Source organism: Crinia signifera, chromosome 6 (assembly GCF_055691185.1).
Source record: "Crinia signifera chromosome 6, ASM5569118v1, whole genome shotgun sequence".
Lineage (NCBI taxonomy): Eukaryota > Metazoa > Chordata > Amphibia > Anura > Myobatrachidae > Crinia > Crinia signifera.
Genome location: NC_139222.1, coordinates 186,204,454 through 186,231,238, shown reverse-complemented (window position 1 = coordinate 186,231,238; position 26,785 = coordinate 186,204,454). Strand labels below are relative to the sequence as shown.

At 42.8% G+C, this 26,785-nt stretch overlaps 1 protein-coding gene across 2 annotated transcripts in view; it reads left to right on the top strand.

Moving 5' to 3' along the window:
- Positions 1-26,785, top strand: part of USP43 (ubiquitin specific peptidase 43) — a 100,766-nt gene that overhangs the window by 19,480 nt on the left and 54,501 nt on the right. For both annotated transcript variants that reach the window (XM_083148394.1, XM_083148393.1), the window contains exon 2: positions 7,637-7,774. In XM_083148394.1, the coding sequence (XP_083004520.1) occupies positions 7,637-7,774 (138 nt within the window). The remainder of the gene's footprint in view (positions 1-7,636; positions 7,775-26,785) is intronic.

The following is a 26,785-nucleotide window of genomic DNA, read 5'->3' as shown; positions in this document are numbered from 1 at the left end:
GAACGCCCCTGCTAACCAGTGTTCTGCTCAGCAAAGGCGAGAAATTTGAGTAGAACTTGACTTCATGTAGTCAAGATCTAGTCAGGCGGTGGTGACCTGGGGGACTGCGCATCGCCCTTGCTTGGGGAGCACACACACGGAGCTATCAGTGATTAATTTCAAAGCGATCTAGTCAGGTTAGGCTAAAATCACGCCATGTGTATGCCCCTTTTGGCTCCTATACATTTCATCTGTCCCAAGTTTTTTGTAGTATATAGTTTGTGGCAACTAAAGAATCCTCACTCAGTTACTTAATATTGCGACAAATTTTTATCTTTATGTTTTATTTCGTCTTTTTTTAACATAGTAAAAATTAATTCCAGAGATCAGTACCAACAAAAGTGCAACAAAAACATAACTGCCAATTGTATCCCTGCTCTTGAGCTTGCAATCTAATAGGGAACCTCAGCCTTTTCTGTATCATTTGAATACAAGGTTACTTTTTCAGAGCACGACACCTTTGTGCTACTAGTTATGGGCATACTTAGAATTTCTGTGCCTGTTGGCACTGTAAATCAATACAATATTAATCAGTAATTTGACACACCAGGATATTTACTAAGGAGCAGGTTGTCAAAGCCAACAATGTAGGGGGGTGTAGCCGGGGCCCCGGGATGGTTGTTAGGGGAAAGAGGGCCGCCGCCTACCGGTCTTTGCTGCCATGCTGGTGGTCCATCCCAGCTGTGTGCATGGCCAAAGGGCTACTGGGGTTGGCTGTCACAGCTCTGGCAGTCCAACCCTGCCAGCCATGTCTGCACAGGTTGTTCTCTGAGTGGGGGCGGGTCCGCAGAGCTGCGTGACATCATGGCGCATTGCACGTCGGACCTGCAATGCACCTCTGGGAATGCGACCTCCTTGTGTGAGGGCGAGGGACGGATTTTCTGGGGCCTATACACGGGCCCCTTGGTACCCGCTGGAACCGTCCATGGGTGCTCATCATTTTCTGTGGGTGCGCAGGCCCGGGAGCACCCACACAATCAGCGCCTATGCCTCATGTTACAGGTATACCTTTATTTTCACTATAAAACTATTGGTCAGAGCTGCCAATGATTGTCCCTAGTATATTTATTTAAATTTGGACAACACTCCTGCTGTATTGGATTATGTAAAATATATCTGCTCAACTGCCAACATCAAGACATCTCCTCTGAGTAAGTTCCTAGCTCCTGTAACAAATGGGTGTAGATTAAAAGACCAACAGTGTCTTGATAGACAGTCAATAGGTTGACACCAGATGGTCCACTGGGTCAAAAGGTTGACAGTTGAATGGTTGCTATGCAAATGTGTGACACAAAATAAGGTTGATACATGTTTTCTGTGTTATTTAACCCTAAACCCCACCCCCCATAATGCCTAACCCCTAACTCCAAAAAATTATGAAAAACGTCTCACAGGTTTTTGTGTGTCAAAACTTGTACATCAACCTTTTTGACCCTGTAGACCTTTTGTCCCTGTCAATAAAAGTCCACTTCCACATTTTGACCCCTTCGACATTGTGGACCTGGTGACCTATTGACTGTCGACCATCTGGTTGTGACCTATTAACTGTAAATTTAAGGATACATTTACTAAGATGGGAGTTCTATTGAAGATGGGATGTTAATTCTATCTATTATCTTCCAGAAGGTGCTAAATAAATAATAAGAAGAATCTGATTGGTTGCTATGGACAACATCCCATTTTCAATAGAACTCCCATCTTAGTAAATTTACCCATTACTGTCTATCTCCCATCAGGATGCTTTAACATAGTGTACTTAGGATGACTTATTATAAACCTACTGTACGTGCTGCTCTGAAATACCCATTTTACACTAAGGGGGTTATTCTAGTTCATTCTTTCTGACAAAATCCTTCTTAGATGGACAAAACCATGTGCACTGCGGGTGGGGCAGATGTAACTTGTGCAGAGAGAATTAGATTTGGGTGGGGTTTTTCTACAAAGTGAGATCTATATTGCAGTGTAAAATAAAGCAGTCAGTATTTTCCCTGCACAGAAACAAAATAACTCACCCAAATCTAATTCTATCTGCACATGTTACATCTGCCCCCCTGCAGTGCACATGGTTTTGTCCATTTAAGAAGGATTTTGTCAGAAAGAATGAACTAGAATAAACCCCTAAGGCAAAAACACAGGTATTTGCATCGTGGACCCAGGTCAGCGTTGGTGTAAAAGGGGTAGCTGAAAAAACCCTGGTCCTGACCAGAGTGGAACACGTGGAGGACCTGGGTGAGGGGAAATGTAAACGGGTATGCCGGGTCATCCGACCCGGCTTCCCAACCTCCAACCTGAAGGTTGGGAAGCCCAACCTCCAGACCATAACCTCCTGCAGTCAGTATGGAGGTTGGATTGGAGGTTGGGGCACACACAGCCTCCGCTGCTGTCTGCTGTAGCATGGCAATCGGCAGTCCCGGCAGGGTGAGTGGCTGTCCAGGCGCTTGTAGATGATGTCATCTCCACTGCCCCTGGGTCAGCACTGCAGAGTAAACAGGAGAAATCCCGGAACCGACCTGTATTGGATCCTTGTTCCAAATACCATGTTGGATCCAGGATTTTGGTGTGAAAGGGGTATTAATAAAGTGTGTAGTAGACGTAAAGGAAAGCATCTGACCCCCAACGACAGCCATGGGGACACGCAAGCCGTTTGTTGTAGTGGAGCAATGACTGAGAACCCTGGCCTCTTCCCTCCCACTTTCCACAAAGGGAGGATGTTGCATCCCCTTCCCTGCCTACAAAGGGCATCAGACTCTCAATTACACAAAAAAAATATGGAAAAACACATGTTGACCTTTTTGATGTGTCATCCTATTCTGTTTCAACTGTTTACTTATTTTAACTTTTTGTCACTGTAGACTTTGTGCATGTAGACTCTTTGGAGTCGACCTAAACATTGTTGACCTGATGTACCACACCTGAAACAAGTGATGCTGTTTACTTATGGCCCACTTCACCCAATAAACCAATAAACCATATTCTGTTTTTCTAGTCCGTTTTTAATTTGCAACCTCTACTCATAGCTGCCTACCCTCCTGCATTCTGTAGGAGACTCCCTCATTAGTCTAACAAACTCCCTCATTTACCTAGCCCACATTACACTGTTACATTTTTAGGGAAAAAAAGAAATAAGAGACAGATACATTTACATTGCATCATCAGCACCATTTTCCAGCACTTTAGCAAGTATATTATCTCTTACTAACTGCTTTGGGGCTCATCTACAGTTGGATATAAGTCATGTTAAAAGATTCCACTCAAATGTAGTAGTACACACCCACGCTTCTAGGTGCCACGTTCACAATCTCTCCATATATGGAATAAGACACGCCCTGTGGGTGGAGCATGACACGTCCCATCAATAGGGCGCTGTACAAAATTCTATTACCAACTATAATCTCCCTGAAACTAGTTTTTAAAAGTAGGCAAGTATGCCTCTACTAAACTTAAACTCAAATTAAAGGTTCTTTTTTTTTAAAAGAAAATGTACTAATTGATTCAGCCTTTGTTATTGAAATTGCAAAATGAATATGGAAAATAGGATCAGATAATTGTATCACTGTGAATAGCATTTTGTTTTCGTGCAGCATTATAATCCAGCAGGGCAGGGGTTATTGTGTTGCACTCTGCTCCTGAGTGGGAAGTGATTGCTGATAAACCGGTTTCCCTCACACAATGGCTCTCTGTGCCACAACAGGACTGGCTAGTGTGGATATTTTCATTACGTTGGCTGGATTCTTTTCCCCCTGATACTCGGGCATAGAACCTGCCTCAGGATGCCTTTGTGGCTGAGGGAACTGGTTCATCCAGAAGGTTAATTATTTAAAATAACAATAAAGTTTAGATGAGTAGGAAGTGCTCAGGTCAGAAGTCACCTGTTTATGTGTCTGGGGCTGCTGCTATTTACAAACAGCCAAGTACACATATAATTAGGAATAATGGTTCTGCCTTTAACAAGGTTGAGTGTGTTGTATTTTCAATTATTGCAAATGTGTCTTTTAAACAGTATTTATGTTTGGGGTCCCTTCCTTCTGTAGCCTAAAATCTGAAAATATCTTAAATGAACTTCATGGTAGAAATTGCTAAGTTTACCATACACTCTCTCTAGTCATTTAAATTCCCTCCCTGTAGTTGGAGTCCTCCAGACTCCAGATGTTGAGTTATTCAGGGCCAGATGTATCAAGCTTCAAAAGTGATAAAGTGGAGAGTGATAAACAGCCAGCCAAGCAGCTCCTAACTGTCATGTCAAATGTCAGGTATGTACTGATTGGCTGGTTGTTTATCAGTCTCAACTTTATCACTTTTGAAGCTTGATACATCTGACCCTTAGTCTGAAGTACACAGCAGCTCACACCAGCAGTACACTATCGTCCCGCAACTAACTGCTACATGGCGGAGCATAGCACTGGGATGGAAGGGGCCAGACGTGTCCACTATCTATCTATCTATCTATCTATCTATCTATCTATCTATCTATCTATCTATCTATCTATCTACATAGCAGTAGGTCCGGTTTTTAGGCCAGAGAGGGCACTCACCAACACAGCAGGTAAAATTGCTTTTTAATCAGACATTGCAGACAGGCATGGTCAACGTTTCAACCCCAGAGGGCCGTTTTCAAGACAGCTACAGAATTTCAGTGTGTCACCACAGCAAGCCATGCCTGTCTGCAATGTCTGATTAAAAAGCAATTTTACCTGCTGTGTTGGTGAGTGCCCTCTCTGGCCTAAAAATCGGACCTACTGCTATTTTTGGAAAGTTTCTCTTCCCTAGGGGAGCACCCCATAACCCCATATTTGTCTATACTCCGGATTCCTGGACAATATCTATCTACATACATATAATATATGGGGTCATTCCCTTAAAGTCATACCCCCTGTTACCAGCTTTCCCCAGGAACTGAACTATGCTGTGTATGTCAAATCAGCCACTGTAAGCTAAATGAAAACCTTTCTGTTCAATATATATACCCCCCCCCCCCCCTGCACTCTCGGGTTGCCTGAGCGGCTGCGAATGGATGTTTTGGCAAAACATCCATTCACAGCCTGTGCGGCAACACCCACATCATTCGATGGCCAAGTGACTCTCAGGCCCCTTAGGTTTGCATGCACCCTTGATAGGAAAAGGGTGGGCAGCTGATATCCGGTGATGTCAGCTGCCCACCCCCCGCACCCGGGTGTTTTCATGGGAACACCCATGAAACTCTGGGTGTTCCTATGGGAGGATCCCACGACCTGCCTCCCCCCACCTGCAGTCTTTGGTGTGTGCGCCCGGTGAACATTTTGCACATGCACAGAAATGCACATTTAAAAATAATTGCGCTCACCTGCGAATTTGCATGCGAGTGGGTAGCCCAGAATAACCCCCATTCGGTGGTAGCCATCATTATTGGCAATGTCACTACTTCCTAACACATGGTAATTCTAGGAAAGTCATAGTTCCTAGAGGATTGCTAGGCAGAGTTCTCAGTGATGTCAGTTTCTGGTGGATGGATGGCATACCCGGTAACAGCTATAAACCCTTCTTGGGGAGAACCCTAGTGCATGCAACTACATGACAGGTCAAGACACTGTACCTGATACTCAAAGCCATGATTCAAATCCCCAAACCACCCTCCATTAGGCACCACGTGAGAGTTCGGGATAAATAATATTGGTTTCAGTCATAAAATAGCAACATCCATTGTCTTACACTGACACGTTAATACTCAGAAATTTGAGTTCAATATTTTTTTACAGATTGTCCATAATTTTCTAAAATTCCAAAAATGGGTGATATATTTTATTTAAATCAAATATTATTTTAAATACATTGTTTGCATAAGGTCAAATTAATCCTAAAAGTTTGAGTCCATGACTAACCTGAGGAGCTCACAGTCTATTTCTGCATAGCTGAGATGGGCGCAGTAATTCCCTGCAAGTATACTTTAGACATGAGCTTTTATTTATCCTCTCCTGTTCCTAGAGGTTGCTGTAAGCAACTTAAAATTAATATTAGAACCCATCAGTTTCCCATTATAATTGTAATAGTATCACCAGATGAGCCGTGACCTAGTCACTAGTGTGTATGCCTAGATGAGTCAGAGGGCTGGAATATGCAGAAACTGTGCTTACAATCCATAGCTGTCCTCTACTGACCTATCATTGTGGCATCTCAGGCATGCTGCTATTCAATCATTGGCACAGCGATTTGTAGCAGGGAAGCATATGTCACAGATAAACAAGTTTCACAACATGAGTAGCAGAATATGAGATCATAGTGTGTTGAGTATGTCAATGCAAGAAAAGAGTTATTGCGAGGGTAGCTGAGTTAGGAAACAAGTTGCGGTAATATCCTGGGTTTGTAAGAAGCGGGCACCTCTGTCCCATAAAAAAATTGGGCTGAATATTTTAATGCCAGATTTTAAATTTTTGATGTCTCTTGGTGGCAGCCCTTCAGTAAGCTGTATTGGTATATTTACACTGTGTAGTCTATGTGCAAAGAAAGTTTGTGGCTGTTTAGCTCTGTCTGAAAGTGTTTACATGCAAAATAAAACACCTTTATGTGACAAGAGGCAAAATATACATATCTTAGATGATAAGATATATATCCATCAATGGGAAAGACAGAATTGACCTGTAATGACAAAATAAATGAAACACCCCTAACCCAAAATTGGGTATCGCAGGTGGGGTAAGACGCAAAAAAAACATCATGTTTATTATTTATGGTAAAAAGACAAATTTTAATTTACACATGAAACTCACAATAGATAGATTTTAAAATTTGCATGCATCAAACTCCCAATGGCGATACTGCAACATGGTTGACTTTTACTGGATCCAGGTCTCTTTGATGACATCAATGGAAGAAGGGGATTCACAAAACCGGTATAAGGATCCCCCTCCTCAGGCACAAGGAAACCAGAACAGTTGGCAGGAAAGTCTCGGGCTATGAAGGTAATTGCCACCACTTAACGTGTTTCGGATGCACTGGTCCTTCAGAAGTGTGGTACAAGTGGGCAGACAGTCTCCTTATAACCCCCCAAACAAATGAAGAAATTATAGCACATGTGTGAAAGATGGCCGCCAGAGCACATGGTTTACCGGAAGTGGGCTCCAAACGGTGACTGGAGGGTGCATTGCTGTTACTTCCACCGGAACACTTTCAGACATTACTAATCAGTCACAAACTTTCTTTGCACATATTTATGTTTGTAGTGGTTGGACAAACACTAGTTGGGTTCTAATAGATGCACATCTGAATACTTGCGCTCTTTTTTAGTTCACCATTCTGTTTGCACTGTGTAGTCTATGGCAATAGCATTCTCCTGGGATTTATGTTCTGGAGAGGCACCATTTCATGTGGATGTGGGGACAGTGTCTGGGAAATAGTAAGGCATAATAAATGAGAGAAATTGGGCACAGCAAGTTAAATTAAACTTTGAATAATATTTACTTATTTCATTATTTTACTGTATATAACACCTACCACACAGCAATAACCTAATTTAAGGAATAGGGGGCAGAGGAATTTTCTCAAAGGAAGAATGTTTAAGCTATAAGTGAGACAATTTAAGAATAATTTTTTACTAATCACTGGCCACTTCTCTTTTCTATTTCAGAACGCTGTCTCCAAGTTTGGCTCCCAGTTTCGAGGGAATTCTCAACACGATGCCTTAGAGTTTCTTTTATGGCTGCTGGACAGAGTCCATGAAGACCTCAACTCATCTTCTCCCCAGAAGTCGAAGACCTCAGCCAAGGTTGGTGCATTGTACAGTAGATGTAATTCTCCCCTGTTCACCAAATTGAATCCCCTGTTCACCAAATTGAATCCATGAGATTATGTTCTTCTGGGTAATGTCAAATGGGAGCTTTTCAACTAAAAAAAAGTGAAAGTTTATTTTATGTGCATGATTTAACTAATACATTTTAGTTGAACATTTTTAAGTATTTCATCATCGCCGGGAAAGCTGTTCATCTGCTGGTAATACCAGCAGATGAGCAGCTTTGAGGACGGCTTTGCATAGCACTGCACTATGCAAAGCCGCCCTCCCCCCGCTGATAGTGCCGGTAAGGGGGAAAGCCGCTCAGTATGTATGCACTGAACGGCTTTCCCCCCAGCAATGAACACGATCATCGCTGTCCATACACACTGGGCATAGTCGTCCAGTGTGTATGGACATTTAGCTTGGTGCCTCTGCCCCAATAGATAGTAGTAACCCTTCTATTTCACATGTGATGTTGCTATGGTTGCCGATGTTGCTATGGACAACCAATCAGAATCTATAAAAGGCACGCATTCATATGTGGGATATTGCCATCATTCCATCCTCTGTGAACTACATCAGCATATGTGTGGTAATATCAATCCATCTTCCAGTTCTAAGTGGTGTGACCATATGTGATTTTATAATACCCCTTTCACACCAGCCTAAATTCCCGGGTTGAGTCCGGGAACAACCCGGGACTAGCTCTGGTGTTAAAGGTTCCAGGGACAAATTCCCGGGTTAATTTGCCGGCAATTCAACCCTGCTAGGTAGCAGGGTTGCTCCCGGGTCCTTCCAGGGTTACTGGCTGGAGTGAAAGGTGCAGGGACATGTCCCTGCTTCCCGTGTTGCCTCTGCTAGTGCTGATTTGCTAGCAGGGCAACTTCCTGTTGTGGTGACGCTCACAGACATGCTCAGAGGCAGCACACAGCGTGCAGGGAGACAGTGTGCATGTTCTGTGGCACCACAGACCCCAGAAGTGCATTTTAACCCCTGAAAGCCTGCAATGTGTGCCATGTCTTGGACAAATGAGGAGGTGAGAGAGCTATTAATCATTAGAGGTGAAGATGCTTTCATAAGCCTTTTAATTTGTTTTACACAAGTAAACAGAGGCTGAAACACTACAAATGTTTTGTGTCTTAATTATTAATAATCAACAATCTAATGTGAGCCTAAAAAAGGCCATTTTCAATGCTATTCTCATTTATTTATTTATTTACAGTTTCTTATATAGCGCAGCAGATTCCGTTGCGCTTTACAATAGTAGACAGTGATAAGACAAACTGGGTAACAACAGACAGACTCGGAGGTAGGAGGGCCCTGCTGCAAGCTTACAATCTATAGGGATATAGGGGGGAAACATAAGGACAGGCACCAGTAATAGCATAGCAGTTATAAGTCCAGAAGGGATGCTATATAATACATAAGTGCCTCGGAGGGTTATGCATGTAGAACTTAAATATGATAGGCTTGCCTGAAGAGGTGAGTTTTCAGGGAACGCTTGAAAGTTTGGAGACTGGTGGAGAGTCTTAATGTGCGTGGAAGGGCATTCCATAGGATGGGAGCAGCCCGATAAAAGTCCTGTAATAATGAATGGGAGCTAGTGATCCGTGCAGAAGAGAGACGCAGATCTTGTGTAGAGCGTAGTGGTCGAGATGGGAGATATTTTGTGATAAGTGCAGAGATATATGCTGGTGCAGTATGGTTAATAGCTTTATAAGCAAGTAGAAGTGTTTTATATTGAATACGGTAATATACAGGCAACCAATGGAGGGACTGGCAGAGCGGATCAGCAGACGATGAGCGTCTTGCAAGGAAGATCAGCCTAGCAGCAGCATTTAAAATTGATTGCAGTGGTGAGAGTCTGTTCTTGGGAAGACCAGTTAGGAGACTATTGCAATAATCAATGCGGGATATAATGAGTGCATGGATAAGAGATTTGGTAGTGTCTTGTGTGAGATAGGGTCGTATTTTGGATATGTTTTTTAGATGCATGTAACATGATTTGGAGACAGATTGAATGTGGGGAAGAAAGGACAGTTCAGAGTCGAGGATGACCCCCAAGCAACGAGCTTGTGGGGTAGGGTAGATTATCGAGTTGTCAACAGCGATGGAGATGTCAGGATGGTAACTGTTCTTATTTGGCGGGAATATAAGTAATTCCGTTTTGGAAATATTGAGTTTGAGTTGGCGACAAGACATCCAAGATGAGATGGCAGAGAGACAATCAGAAACTCGACCCAAAACCACTGGTGACAACTCTGGGGTTGATAGATAGATTTGAGTATCATCAGCATACAAGTGATACTGAAATCCGAAAGAGCTGATTAGTTTGCCAAGAGAGGAGGTATAGATTGAGAAGAGCAGAGGACCTAAGACTGAACCTTGCGGAACTCCGACTAACAGAGGTAATGAAGAGGAAGTAGAGTTAGAGAAGCGAACACTGAAAGAGCGATCAGATAGGTAAGATGTGAACCAGGAAAGGGCTGTATCATTAAGACCTAGGGAGTGTAGTGTTTGTAAGAGAAGAGAGTGATCGACGGTGTCAAAGGCAGCAGAAAGATCAAGAAGAATAAGTAGTGAGTAATGGCCTTTAGACTTAGCCGTTACCAGATCATTCACCACTTTAGTCAGTGCTGTCTCAGTGGAGTGTTGAGAGCGAAAACCTGACTGAAGTGGGTCTAATAGGGTGTTAGAGTTAAGAAAGTTTGTGAGGCGAGAGTAGACAAGTCTCTCCAGTAGCTTGGAGAGGCATGGGAGCTGAGATATAGGACGATAGTTAGAGAGAGAGTTAGGGTCAGAATTCTGTTTTTTTAGAATAGGAGTTATCACTGCATGTTTGAGCAGAGAAGGAAAAGTACCAGTAGTAAGAGAGAGATTACAGATTTTAGTTAAGGTTGGAATAATCACAGGAGATATATTTTTAATGACTTGCGCAGGTATAGGATCGAGAGGAGAGGTAGTAGAGTAAGAGGATAAGAAGAGTGCGGATACTTCCTTTTCATTTGTGGGCTCAAATGAAGAGAAAGTGCCAGAGGGTTCAGGTGGGAAAGAAAGAGGGTTAGAGGTTGTGGAAGAGCATACCATTTCATCTCGGATGTTATCAATCTTGTCCTTAAAGTAGGAGGCAAGTTCTTGTGCACTGATGGTAGCCGGTGGGGGAGGAGGGGAAGGGTACAGAAGAGACTTAAAGGTGTTAAAAAGTCGCTTAGGGTTGGTGGCATGAGAAGAGATGAGAGATTGGTAGTATGTTTGTTTGGCAGTGTCCAAAGCATTGCTGTAGGAGTAGTAGCTAGTTTTATATGCGAGGAAATCAGTCGTACTACGAGATTTGCGCCATTGGCGTTCTACTTTACGTGACTGATTTCGTAGTTGTCTTGTTGTTTTGGTGTGCCACGGTTGGCATCTAAGCCTACGTGGGGTGTAATGGGTAGCTGGAGCCACGTCATCAAGGGCTGTTTCAAGAGTCTGGTAGAGGTGGGAAACAGCAGAGTCAGGAGAGGTAAATGTAGAAATTAGTGAGAGCTGTTGTTGCAGGGAGGTGGTAAGTTGTGGAAAATTAATTGCATTAGTATTTCTACGGGTTAAAGTAGGCTTGCATGATTTCAGTGTCAGTGAGCTTGGGGTAATGGAAGAGAGTGAGAGGGTAATGAGATTGTGATCAGAGAGAGGGAAGGGAGTGTTAGTAAAATCAGAGACTGAGCACAGCCTGGTGAAAACAAGGTCAAGGCAGTGGCCTTCCTCATGAGTAGAGGAGTCAGACCACTGGGAGAGGCCGAGAGAGGAGGTTAGAGAGAGGAGTTTGGAAGCATGCAAAGATGGTGGACTGTCAATAGCAATATTGAAGTCACCCAGGATGACAGTGGAGATGTCAGAGGATAAGAAATGGGGGAGCCAGGCAGAGAAATCTTCTAGAAATTGAGTTTTGGGAAGCCCAGGTGGGCGATAGATCGCAGCAACACGCAGAGAGAAAGGGGAAAAAATCCTAATAGAGTGAACTTCAAATGATGTAAATGTGAGTGAAGGAGCAGATGGTAGAACTGAGTATGTGAAGTCTTGTGACAGTAATATACCAACCCCACCTCCTTTACAGTTACCAGGCCTGGGGGTGTGAGTGAAGTGGAAACCACCATGTGACAGTGCTGCAGGCGAGGCCGTGTCTGATTGTGTGAGCCAGGTTTCTGTAACTGCCAGCAGGTTGAATTTGTGAGAGATAAAGAGGTCATGGATGGATGTTAATTTATTGCAAACAGAGCGTGCATTCAATAGGGCACATTTAAGTTGTTTGGAGTGTGGTGGGAGGCATGTGATATTTATGAGGTTAGCCGAATTTCTAGGCATACAACCAGTAAACTCTGAGTGGGACAGGTGGTTTGGGCCTGGGTTTGGTGATATGTCACCAGCTAATAAGATTAGAAAGGAGAGATAGATAAAGGTGGATGTTTGTGTTTTTTTGTATTGGTGGTGGGATGTGGATGTGAAAGTACAAGTAGAGAAGTAAGTAAAGAGCTCATGAGTGTTTAGAAGAGGGGAGTGAATAATAGAAGAGGCAATGTGCACAGAGTGGTGAGTGTCAGGGAGATTACAGGATGAGTGAAGTTTGGAGAAAACTCCATGTAATGAAATGAGAAGTAGCAGTTTGGTAAGCATGATGTAATAATGTATATTGTATTTACCTTGCTTGATGTTGTTCAATGTTTTTCAACTGTTTTTTTAACTGTTCTTTAAAAGTAATATCACTTTGTAATTTCTCACTTAGGAGATTTCTAACTTAGAGAACTGCCCAGGCAGAGGACTGCCTAATAAGTGAAGATATATACCAAGTCTGATTAGAAGAGGCTACAGCTGAGGGCACATGACCAGCTAATCAAAGGACATCAATTAGCTTGTTTTAAATAAACACTAGCCAAAAATATATACCCCAATAAATTAGGCCTCACTGACAACAGCTTCAAACAGGTTATGCAAAGGCTAGAAACATCCTTAACAATACAACACTAGTTCTGCAATTGCCATAATTCAGATTAGCAGTTAAAAGTGATTTAAGTAGACAAATGAAAATTCACATACATGGAATAATTACTGCAAGACCTCAATAGGAGTAGATGCAGAGCGCTGGTATTTGTAGTGCGGACAAATGAAAATTCACATACATGGAATAATTACTGCAAGACCTCAATAGGAGTAGATGCAGAGCGCTGGTATTTGTAGTGCGGACAAATGAAAATTCACATACATGGAATAATTACTGCAAGACCTCAATAGGAGTAGATGCAGAGCGCTGGTATTTGTAGTGCGGACAAATGAAAATTCACATACCTGTGAGAAGAGAGAAACAAATAATCAATCCATATTCAGGGATAACAGGATAACTGTTTTTTTAACTGTTCTTTAAAAGTAATATCACTTTGTAATTTCTCACTTAGGAGATTTCTAACTTAGAGAACTGCCCAGGCAGAGGACTGCCTCATAGAAATGCAGGGTCATCCCGGGTTCAGTGTGAAAGGTGCCGACCCGGGTTGTCCCTGCTTCAAAAGCATGTGTGAATGGGTCCCAACCCGGGAATGTCCCTGCTTGTCCCGGGAATGTAATTCCCGGGTTTGTCTCTGCATTTCTGGTGTGAAAGGGGTATTACAAGTGCAGCTGAATTAGTTTTTCAGGCTTTTTATTTTTATTTTATCATGTTGACTATAACATTTTATTGTGGTATCTATTAAATTATTGACATCCATAATATTAAAAATATTCTATAAGAGAACCATTTTTTTATCCTTCAGCCAGCGCTGGCACTATTTTCTTTTCCAATCAGAATCTACGTTGTCTTTATTTAGAATCTTCTCTGATTGGTTGCACATAGCAATAGCCCATCTGAAATAGAACTCATATCTTAGTAAATTTACTCCTTGTGCCAAATATCTGTTAAAATATCTGTTAAAATTCCAGCATTGCTCACATATGTTATAAATTGAAATAAAGAAATTTGAGTAAAATTTTTTTTTTTTTTTTTTCATTTTTCAGAATAACCATACCTAGCAGTATCTATGCTGCTCCTATAAAGGTATATTTTTACTCCCATAGCAGATAAAGAGTTTTTTAATTGGACATACAATTTTTTTAAATTGATTATAAAAACTGGTACTAAAACCCTTCTTGTTTTTTATTAACAGTTTTTATTATCAATTTTGAAAAAAAAATGTACTGTATGTACCAACTAAAAAAAAACAATTTTATCTGCTACGGGAGTAAAAAGATACCTTTTATAGAAGCAACATCACAGGAATTGCAGTGAGTACTGGTACGCCATCCTTTTTACAAAAGAAACCTTGATACATCTAAAGTACAGTATAACTACCTAGCTTGATGTAAGTTAGGTGGGGTCATTATGAAAGCCTGTTAAAAAGAAACCCAGATGTTCTTTCACTTGCTTACTTTTTAAGTAAGTGAGGTACGCATAACTATTGGGATACCCACATGTTGAATAATATTGAGACATATTTTATAAAATATTGAATATCAATGAAACCCACCTCCCCTGGTGAAAGCTCCTGTTGTTTATGTGTTTTGGCACCAATCTTTTTATATTCTTCTATTGTTTTATTAAAAATAATAAATAACAACATGGTTCATCATGATGCCATCATAGGGTGCCAAAAAAAAAAGTATTATTGTTGTCGTATTATTATTACTAATTTTTGTTGTTATTATTATTACTTCAAATTACTAATTATTGTGGTACTTGTTTCCTAGCACGGCCACCCCGATTGCATCGGGGTGGTCGTGTCGGAAAAATTGCGTCGGGCGCATCGCATGCGACCAAATCGCATGCCATGCGACCGACGCGATCTACGCGATTTTTTAATTGAATCAAATGTGAATAGGGTCCCTGGGACCTGATTTTACATTGGATTCAATGTAAAATATTCCCATGACCCCCAATTTTACACCCTCAACGCCACCCCACGATTGACGCCAACCTGAAGCGTGGCGAGCGCAGCGAGCCCGCGAGGGGCGGCGGTGTGCGTCCTCCGACCTTTTCATACCCCTACTATCCACGTCGGCGTGGAGTTGAGAATATAAAGTGTGGCGAGCGCAGCGAGCCCCGCGAGGGGACGGGTATAACTTCACAGGTACTCCACGCTTCAGGCTCGGTGGCTCGCTGCGCTCGCCACACTTTATATTCTCAACTCCATGCCGACGTGGATAGTAGGGGTAGGAAAAGGTCGGAGGACGCGCACCGCCGCCCCTCGCGGGCTCGCTGCGCTCGCCACGCTTCGGGTTTGCGTCAATCGTGGGGTGACGACGGGGCCATATACAATGTGAAATGGGTCATATTGGCCCATTTCACATTGTTTCCTATGTGAGATGGACTGAATCAAGTCCATCTCATCTTGTGCCATTATAATGGCACAAGACCGACGCGATGCTCCCGATTTCAATGTTAAAAACTATTTTAACATTGAAGCCTATGGCAAAATCACGGGCATCGCGTCGGTCGCGTCGGGGGCAATATTAATGGCCGCGACGACGCGATGCCCGCGATTTTGCCTTTGCCGGCAAAATGGAAATCGCGGGCATCGTGTACCTTAACTTTAAGGTACACGATGCCTGTGATTGTGGCCGTGATAGGAAACAAGTACCATTATTGTTGCTTGTTTTCAATTGCATTGTTTTACCACAATTTATAAGTCTAGTTTAAAAAGCCAGAGTCTGTCTGGGGCTTTCCAGTTCCATTGTGCAGGCTAATAAGTCCAGATATTTGTCCTTTTACACCTACAGTAACTGCATTTTCTCTCCGTAGTTAGAACAGTACATACCTAAATATAAGGCTCACCCTTTTTTTTTAAACCCCACTTCCCCACCTTATATTATGTGGTATTGTTAAAGTGCTTTTTTTCCCTTCCCGTTTAGAAACACCAAATAAATCTAAAGAGAGTTGTGATTAAAGCTTGTATTCGGTGGAAATATCAGTGCCATTAATGCATATTTAGTTGCCTGTCAAAAGGCTTAAATGATACTGCAGATTAGTATATTAGCTACATATTTAACGGTCACCAGATATTGCTACATATTTATGTACATAGAGGTCTGATTCAGATGTGATTGGCGTTGCTGTTGCATCTGATTGGTATTTGATTCTTAGGACTGCAGTTATAATGTCGACATTCAATAGGTCATCCTCTATTGGTCGACATGGTCAAAAGGTCAACATGGTCAAAAGATTTCATAATTTAACATCCAAGTGGACTACGATTGGGAATGGTAACCTGGCAGAAACATGGAGAGTGAAAAAGTACACTAATTGGGGGTCCATGTGCTGAAAGTACAAAATCCCCCCCCCCCCCCCCCCCCACCCTCATTTCATTTTGACCTTTTGCTTGTGTTGACTTTTTCCCTCATGTCAACCTCCTGCAACCTTTTGTGGTTGGACTAGACACTGTCAATCTTTTTACTGTCGCCCCAATGAACCATACCCCTACTGCTAACAGAAGCCACAGCAATAGCACTAATATGGTAATGCAGCAGGAGGTGTCACGACTTCTGCTTGTATTAGTGATCTGAACTGATCCTAAAACATGGTTTTAGATCTTCCCCAGCAACATTGGGCTGCTTGCAACCCCTGTGGGGACGAGCAAGCTGTCCATCGCAGAAGCCAGGGAGGTGGCATATTTATAATGGGTGCACACAGGCCCCTGAGTCCAGGGGGCCCACACTACACATGCGGAACCCATTTTTTGAATACTTGCCTCCACAGTGACTGCAGCACCATTATTCAGAGATCTGTACATGTGTATTGGAGGCTGGGCCCTCTAGAGCTCAGACTCTATAGCCCTGTGTGACGCTGCTCCTGGCAGAGAGGAGGGGACCTGGATGAAGGAGGCTACACATGGATTTTCTCCTCTCTTAAATTGTCCCTGCCAGGAAATCTATGTGCAACAATGGAGATCACCAGCCTCTTCCCTCCCCTTAAATGATAGTTCCGGCACATGCACAAAGCACTGAACATCGGTACGCATCAGAGTGCAACTACAAGCGAACCTGAATGAGGTCTATTATGCAACTGTCAATATTTCCAGCCTTACTTGTGATGGACCCTTTTATCACATGTAGGATACATAGTGAATCAGTGTAGATGATCATCAGTTACCTGGTTCCTTTCCCATCTACTTATCCACAGTCCCATCAACCTGCCCTTTGTAGAGGGGTCATTTGCCCGTCATGACTCCATCTGTGTCACTAGCTGACATGTGTCACACATCAAAGACTGCGTACTACAGTTCAGCACAGACCTGTGTGTGTGACAGAAGGATCCTAATACCTCCTGCTGTTTTCCTGGCTGATAATCTGAGAACCGTTTCACAATGAACAAAAATACTGACTTCAAATAAATTCTTCTCTATGGTGGGTTTAACCCATTCACAGCTAAGCTAGAGCCAAAAGGCTTTGTCTGTCTCTGGGGCCCGGGTCCTATGAATTGCATGAATTTTTGAGGACCTACCGACCCTAGCTTAAATACGGATTCAGTCGTGTCGTAGCTCTGAATGACTTAGGTTCACCAACTGGAGTACATTAAAATATACACTACAGTAATAATGTAGAACCACAACACTGTGCTATACTACTCAGACAGTGGAAAGGTGAGTATAAGCCCTTGTTCATCTTGTTGTCTTTATTTGAAGTCTTAAATAACCATTTTTTTCCTCCGTCTTCCAGTGTATGGAGTTTACAAATCCTAATCCTCCCTTAATTATACATTGTGATGATCTAAATCCATTGTACAGTAACTGAAGCCTCCAAATCCAGTCAGCCAAATCTGATAATTGGTCAGGAAAATAGAGGTTTATAAATGTCTGTTGTTGAGAGGGGGTCATTCCCTACTTTATATTCACAAGAGGAAGCTGAGGAGCCATGATACAAACGTATGCGCTAACTTTTTAAGAAATATTCCCTTTCACTAATCTAAATAAAGTATAGCCCAGCATTTTTTGCCCATCACTGGTACAGTATTATGTACCTTATGTGTATGAAACTATCATCAGTCTAATTTCATTATTAAATGATCACCAGTATCACTCTTTTTACTAGATTACAAATGTGGTCTATCACATCAAGTGGACTAAAATTTATATTAATTGTTTTACTGAAATTTATAATAAAGCCCCCCCCCCCCCCAAAAAAAAAAGAAAAACTCATCCCACACAAGTATAAAAGCTTCAATTCATCATTGGGCTGTGAAACGGGCAGCAAGTCTCTGTACGCTGCCCGTTAGACGTCCTTGCTGTAGAGATGCGAAAAGCTGCTTAGCACTTTATCTTGACATATGGTATAGTTTCAGTCAAAGCTGCTGCTTGCACCCTGCTTGGCTTTGCAGTGGTTAACACTTAAATATACAGCTTAAATTATTTAATGTTCTGTTGTGTTGTTCCAGGGAGCTGGCCATACACTAGGGAGCTGGCCTAACATACACTTATTCTGCCTTGATAACTTTAGAGTTATTAAATCTGGCATATCGCTCTCCTTTATCCTGAATATCATCTCTTGTTTCTTTTCCGCTCTGAATAGCTGTTTTAGAGTCGGTTCTGTACTGAGGGACATGTGTAAAGACATAGGCTGATTCAGTAGTAACACGTGTCTGTCTGGTGGCACCCATCACGCACGATCAGTCTGTTTGCTAACGTGCCTGTCATTGTCTGCTTCTAGTAGATTTAACTTGATACACAGACAGTGAGACACTCTGCAGTGAGTAGACCAACGGTTCTCATCCTTTATTCTCTCCCAAACCCCTTGATTAGGCTTTTCATTTATGAATACCCCCTCCTCTCAATTTAAAATATCCACAGTACTGTACTTACGACTAGAGTGAAAGGGAGCGAATGGGTATCCTTATGCATGTCCTTATATTAAGGAGTAGCGGAAGAGTAGTGTGTGGTCAGAAATCGGGTCCCTCTGTGTCTGGCCGCTGGCAGTGTACTGTCCCTGGGGTTCCCACTAATACCTGTAGTGTTAATGCCGCTGCTGCCTCCACCCGTGTCAGTACCCCCAACCGGTCTACAGCGTACCCCAGGTTGGGAACCACTGGAGTAGAATGTTGTTTGATTGCTGTAAAATAAATAATGACTTTTGCTAGCAGATTGATCCTGGTCAGTTTTAATAAAGAAATGTTAAAGTATCTGCCCCTCTTATTTTAATCAACCAATGCCATCCAGCTGTTATAGGTGACTATAGGTGATAAGTTGGGAGTAATGGGCAGGGCAGCCATCAGGGGGGCTGGGTGGAATCTGGGGGACTACAGTTCCGGGCCCAGACAAAAAGGGGGCCCAGGACTGGAGTCCATCAAGCATAAATTGTCATAAACGAAGTTCACATTTCCCTTGAAGCAATGGAGAGGTTGAGTAGTTTGGTATTTGCTGCCTACACCGGAGGTCTCACCAGGCCAGCCCGGGTTCAAGAAGGGTAAAGGGGACCCTGCCTATTTTATCAGTCCTGGGCCCCACAATTTCTGATGGCAGTCCTTGTAATGGGCTTCTGCATTGAATATATACGGAACTGAATTAGTATATTTGGCCATAGGCAGAGTTGTACTCACTCTGCCTGGCCAGAAAGCCCCTATCTGTATCATATGTACCTACTTCCTACAATATCCCAAAAAAACTTCAGAAAATAAAGTAGCCCTCATGCCCCTGGAAGAGTGGGAAAATCTCCCAGATCTTGCCCCAGTGTCTGCTCCCCTCTACAGCTATCCACAAAGTTAATTGTAAAGTAGGGGTGTGGCCTAGATGACAACTTTGTGCAACCATGCCTTCACGCTGCATTTGGGTGACATCACATGTGACAAGATGCCCTCCAACCACCCCTATATTGAGCCATGCCCCACGATCCTCCATGCACTGCACCACCTTGCTGCCACCTCACCAGAGGTGACAGCCATAAAGTTAGCAACACTCATCTGTATACTTGGTGTTATAGCCATCATCATTATCAGTGTGTACTTCCACCAGTCCTATCCATAGTGCAAAAGATCTGGAAACAACTCTGCATAGCCTGCATGTAAGTTCCCAGGGTTACTTAAGGTCAAAATGTAGGGAACCACAGGGCCAGATTAAGGCTAGTGGGGGCAATGGGACAACTAAGCTATGTGGAACCCCAACAATAAAATTTTCTTCCATCTGCCACTGACACTACTAGAAAGAGTGAGAGAGACAGAGGATTGCAGGGAGAGAGAGGGGGAGTTGAAAGTGGGAAAGATGGGGTCAGAGAGAGAGATAGAAAGGGGAGCGAAAAAGAGAGAGAGGCTGTTGGGAAGAGAGGGGGAAAGTGTCGGGGAGAGAAAGGGTCTCAGAGAGTGTCAGAATGAGAGAGGGGCGCAAGAGATGGAGAGAGAGTGAGAGGGTGTCGGGAGATTTGAAGAGAAAGACAGAGAGAGAGGGTGTCATGGATAGAAAGATGAGGGATGAGTAAGCAGGGGAAAGGGTGTCAGGGAAAGGTGCAGAGAGAGAGGAGCGAGAGGAAGAGAGTGAGGAAGGGGAGAAAGCAGGAGAGAGATGTGGAAAAAGAGAGAATGGAGCAGCAAGATAAAGACACTACTGTACCTGTTACAGCTGAGCTGCTGTGGGTGAGAACGCTTTATTGCATTAGGCCCCACCCTCTTCCCAATACACCCTCAAATCTCAGCATTATGCCCATGAGGGGACAGGGCTTCAATAGTCAGCCAAAGTTGTCTCTGTCTTAAAAGATAAACATCATTCATGGCTGTTATACTACTTGGAGATAACCCACAAGAATGCAACCTGGGCAATGTCGTTTGACACAGTGTAGAGGCCCCTTGGCCACTATACCATTCACAGCACAGCCTCTTTGGACTAGGGCCCACAGCTGCCCAGACCAGCAATGAGTTTTCTGCTGGCCTGCTGACCAAGCAATTTGATCAATTTCAGAGGACTGGCCCAGTGCTGGGAGCAGGGTGTGCCAGTCACCCACTACCTCTCTGTGTCACCTTCTCCAAGTCACACATTACTTCTCTCTGTTACCCGATGTCTGGTGTCATATTGTCAGCATGATGATAATACAGCATCATGGCCGAAAACCTTTTGCAACATATTTGGAAAAGAAGGTGGGATGCTGGAGGTTCCTGTACTCTCAGGTGACCACGAAACTCTCCCAATTTGAAGTCATTCAGTAATATCAGGAGTGTAGACAGATGTATTACGTGTGAAAGATGTGCTGTGAAAACACAATTGCCAAGTTACAGGCTTTATTCATGTAGTAAATATATCATTATTATGAGATGTAGACACACAGATAAAATGCCTGTAAAAAACAGTCCTTGTAGTAGACAGGCATCAAGGGTTGTAACAATTCCAAGTTTTTGGAGAGTCCTAGTTAACCTGTGTTGGCATTGTTTGTTTTACGTCCACAATTTATTGTGGTTATCCAAAAACTGTAGGCTATACCCACCTCCCGGGCATGAAATTATGTTTTAGCCTCTGTCTTGTAGCTCATACTGTAGCTATGTAACTATGGAGGTTATTCGGGTTGGTGCGTAAATTTCCGAATTCTTTCGGAGCGGACCGCACGCCACGCTGTGCGGACATCGTACGAAGAAACGCCCACCGGTCCTTCGCATTCGGACGGACTCACTCTTTAAGAAGAGGTCGTGTTTACGGACAACATCCAAACCGTGTGCGTGCGGTGGACACACACATATTCTGCACGGTCTTACAGCGTCTGCATGGGCTTACAGCGTCAGAACGGACGGAAAGCTGGCCGTACGCACCGATGCGGTGTATTAACGCAAAACTCACGACTATTATCTTTCAGCATATATTTGTGTGTTTAGTAATGGTCCATTTAGGCTGCAATGGTTCCAATTGAAGCAATGAAAAGAGTGTAATTAATGAGTAATGAGTAGAGGAGTGGATTGTATTGTGTTCAGCTGACTGTGGTTCAGGTGCGGTCGTACTAATTGGGCGATCCGAATGCCTAGCGCACGGCCGAGTAGTGTCCGCAAAGTGAAACTTGCTTATGAAGACCGCATATTTCCTGGCTGTTGGTTTGTTTGCAGTCGGTGTTCTATCCAAATGCACACCTACCAGAATTAGTGCACTCCCTCGTTTACGCCCATGTTTACGCCCAGTTTAGCCCACTTTGAAACTACGCCCCTGTGTAGTTCCGAATGACGCCCATATTACGCCCATATTTCACGAGTGAATGCGGTGCACATTTCTGTACGGTATTAGTGAGAACGAGTACGGAGACCGTGCGTGGCACATGCGCATAGCGTTGCCCACGCATGCGCAGACGGCTAATAAACGCCAACCGAAAGAATTCGGAAATTTACGCATCGACCAGAATAATGCCCCATGGGTCTGGGTTCTAGATTCCATTAAAGAGCTCCCTTGCTACTGGTCTGCCAAATATGTTATATATTCTATTGAGATCAGCATTTTTGGTGTTCCAAAACAATGGTTCCCTGATGGTTAGGATATTCTGGGCGGGATTTAATGAGATGCAAAAATGTGATTTTTGTGATTTTATTCGGTAAAACGGCCGAAATAGCCATTTTTCCCAAATTCGCATATTTAATGAGATGCGAAAAACGGAAAAAAATGCGATTTTGCTGCGAAATCTCACTTTCTGAAAGTGCGATTTTTAGTCACGCCGGAACTCGCATCCAGATGTTTTCCCATTGAAAAGTATACAATTCGCATATTTAATGAGATGCGAATTCGGGAAAATGTGTCTAAAAATCGCAAAACATTTAGACCAGGTTCTGACAGGCGAATTGCCCAGAACTCTGCACAGATCATTGTGATATGTGCATGGTCCTGTGTTAAAAAATGTGTTAAAGTGTTTTTTGGGGGAAAAAATGGCGTGGGGTCCCCCCTTCCTGAGCATAACCAGCCCCGGGCTCATTGAACTGGACCCGGTTCCAAAAATACAGGGGACAAAAAGCACAGGGGTCCCCATTCTTTTTACAGGTGGACTACAAGTGCCAGCAGGCTCATTAATGCCCCGCATGCTGGGACTTGTGGTTCTCCAAGTCCCAGCATGCGGGGGAGGTCTGCTGGCACTTCTAGTTCTCCTGCATAAAGCAATGTTACGTATGTGAGATTTAACACTATCTGGACGGGTGAAGCCTGGGGGGGACCCCTTTATTGGGGGGGTCCCCACTCCTCCAGGTACCCCGTCCAAGGCTGACCAGCCACAGTGCTCATGTTTTGGCCGGGGGACCTTATATAAAAAGTGTGGCATGACACCGCCCAGTGTTGGAGCCCGGTGCTGGTTTCAAAATACGGGGGACCCCCAGATTTTTTGTCCCCCGTATTTTTGGAAGCTGGACCGGTCCAAGAGTCCGGAGCTGGTTTCAGAAATACGGGGGACCCCTGTGCTTTTTGTCCCCAGTATTTTTGGAACCAGGTCCGGCTCAATGAGCCCGGGGCTGGTTATGCTCAGGAGGGGGGACCTCACGCCGTTTTTGAAAAAAAGTTTTCAAAACACAAAATCGCACATTTTCATGCCTAAAATTCGCACATTTTCATGCCTAAAAATCGCCCATTTTGCACTTAATCGCACTATTCTTCCCGGAATACGCACCTCATTAAATATGCAAATTCGCTGCAAAAATGCGATATTAAAAAAGTGCGATAATGGGTGATTTTGAAAGTGCAAAAAAATCGCATGCTATTAAATGTCCCCCTCTATAACAGGTAGCATCATAAATACTGTGATTTACAATCAATACATTTTGAATGAACAGCCAGAGTAGGGTTGATAATTGGTAATGTCATTATGAAGGATCACTATAATCTATACTAAGGTTTATGCATTAAACAGGGTCTGTCATTTCAGCAACAAGCCGTAAATGGCAAACTGGGAGGTGCGACCATTCTATAACCTCATTCATAGCATTTTATTATGTTTTAGTTCCATTCACTGGAAGAATAATGCAGACCTTACCCAGTGAAAAGGAGGCTTCCAGCTCAGTAGTGTCAAACTAAGCCCTTCAGGCACATACACACTAACACACAAACACACACCCATGCCAGAGAGGCTGACCCTGGGATTATAGAAGAGGATCAGTCTAATAGAGATTCTGCCATGCATATAACATGGAATCACACTATAGCTGTCACCTAGCTTTAGGTCACTTCCTCACAGGGTATAGGTCACACACACCAGCAAGAAGGCTTTGGGAGTTTTAGATTAACCATTTACTGTACCGCTTTGTGGCTTGGACTGTCTCATTTCATCACCTACCACATATTGAAGGGTATCCAATTAGATGTGATCCGTTTTACGGTGATAAAAATGGCCTGATATATTGTATTTTGTATAAGTTTGTCTTTTTCTGTCAATAAAAGATAAATAAAATAAAAAAAATGGTCTGATATTGTGATTTATGAGCAATTGGTCATTATAGCAGTATCCAATGAGAGGCCATGGTTATCGTCCAAAAAAGGACCCTCAATAACAAAAGGGATCCAGGAAGAGCTCCTGATCACATGGGAAGGAGAAAACACTGCATTATGGCTCGTACCCCCTGAAGATACCTGCGGAGTATCCTCACCAGGCTTCTTTCAGAGAGTAGGCCAAGAGAGTACAGTAGCTAATTGTGCTCTGAACTCCTACATATGCAGAGAACTTTACAGGTAAGTATTATGTATGGATGACTCTTGTGCAGTATGGTACCCCTGGGCAAAGGTGCATGGGCGCATTATAGACCCTCCACCCATTATAAATACTCCAATGCCAAAGTGCTTTGTCACTTGGACAAGTTGCATTCAGTTTGCACAGCAGAAGAACTATAATGTACAGAGAAAGTACTCAGGGAGCAAGGATGGAAGCTTCGCTCAAAGATTTCAAACTTTTCTGAAAGCTGTGATACCATTTTCTAACAATGTTTAACTCCACACATCAGTGATAATTACCCCAACATCACAGGTTTTCTGTGCACCACTATGGGATTGAAGAAACATACAATTGGCGAATCAGGATGACAGACCGTAGCTCTAGTTTAATTGCTTGATTATTCTTCACGTCACAGTCCTCCTGATGTGCATTTAGCCTGGCCAGGAAGGAAATGTAGACGTATGCTGCTTTGCTTAAATGTAGAGGCCAGGAAGTTGCATCACTACCATCCACTTATTATTCAAGAAGTGTCTCTGCAGCCATTGTTCTGCATTCATGCATACAGTCACACTTTGCAAGAAGACTGTTTGCTAAATAATCTCCCAGTAACAGGTCTTCTATAAATTGTGTTCACTAAATTACGGAATTTGTACAATTTTTGAAATTATTCAGTCAGGAGATTTTTTGCCATGTTCCACCATCTTTAGATATCACAGCCAAGTGATGACCAACTCATTCTTGGGCCTATAATTACATACAAATACCACATCCTTCCAACTATTGTGGGCAGGTAAAGAACCACATGTCCAGTCCAAGCTGTGTATTGTTACAACTAGAACATTTTTTGAACATTATTATTAATTAATGTGCATATATGTATGTATATATATATATATATATATATATATATATATATATGTTTATAAAGCTTACTACTCCTCGCCTCTATGAGGTGAAGTACCACCAGTGACCACTAGGTGCCTCTCGATGACCAAATTACTCCTATGTTTTCTAAAAGATGTCTTAAAAGAAAGATAAAGCAATTTTTTTTGCAAGGACACTGACCTGTTTCAAATTTGCTGGATATGGAGTGAGGGAACTTTAAAGACAGAGACTGGGGGTGGGCTGGAACACTTGTAGGCAATACTGTCACGGCTCAAAGTAAAAGTAAAAATGGTCACAGCTCAAAGTGAAGTACATTGCAGAAGCCGCCTTATTGAGATGCCTTTAACTAGCTCAGTACTGAATGCTCTGGGATAAGTGCATCACTCAGTAGACTTCAAAACTTAAATGGTCTACACATGGTTCAATTTCCTTTTTCTATTCAATTGCGATTCGATCGGTGTACCCATTCGATTTTGACTATATAGTACATATCTGTACCATATCTGTACAATATAGTCTTGCCTGCACAATCTATTTTTCTGAATGATATAAACTGATTTGACATCGAATCGGGATGGCATGGGGCTGAAAACCATTCGATTTTGATTCATTTTTACTATATAGTGTGTTCTGGGCATAGCACTTTAATTTCTGGTGTTTGCACAATACAGATACATTGAGGCTTTAAGCCTGGTCCCCCCTACGTGTTGTGTGTACCCAGTTATATTGGCAGCAGGGAGGGATCCAGCGGGGTGCCAGCATCAGAAAGTACATTTACACTTGACAATGCTGATGGGTGTGTTGCTGTGGGGGTGATGCTGCAGACATGGTCCTACCTCGTCTGTACAGAACAGACGAGGTAGTGGGTCGTTAATGATTCGCATCGTTACCAATATTGAGTGTACACAAGTAAGTAAGTAAGATATCATTTAGAAGGGCCCTTCTGAGTGATATTTTTTACTTTCTAGTCTAATGTATATTGGGATTAAATCTATGGGTTTGAGTTTCAATATTGAATTTTGATAGCAATTGCCTGCCTGGAGCATGAGTGATTAAGTTGCTAACATGAATTATTTATGATATTTTGCTGGTGAATGTTATCTTTTCTGGTAATTAGTACAGGCAGTTGGAAGTGACAGTTGAAGTGTACCTGTCACCTACACATGGTGCATGCAGCCGTTATGTAGACTGATCAACTATTCATGAAAATGCAGCCTATACATTTATTTGGAGACAGAGAATAATATGGATACTGCATTTTCAGCCCAGTTAAACACTTCTTTTATTTATACTTACCAAATAAATAAAAAAAAGTCTTCCTCTTGGACAGTACAGAGGAGACATCAGTGTCTGAGATGGTGCCTTATTGTTCCCCCTCCTATGTGACTAATAACCATAAGTCATGGTAATTTACAGTGGGATGACATTTCAATGTGAATTTCATCCTCAAATCTTTCTTCTGGAAGGTGGTTGCATATGGGACACTGGTCTACG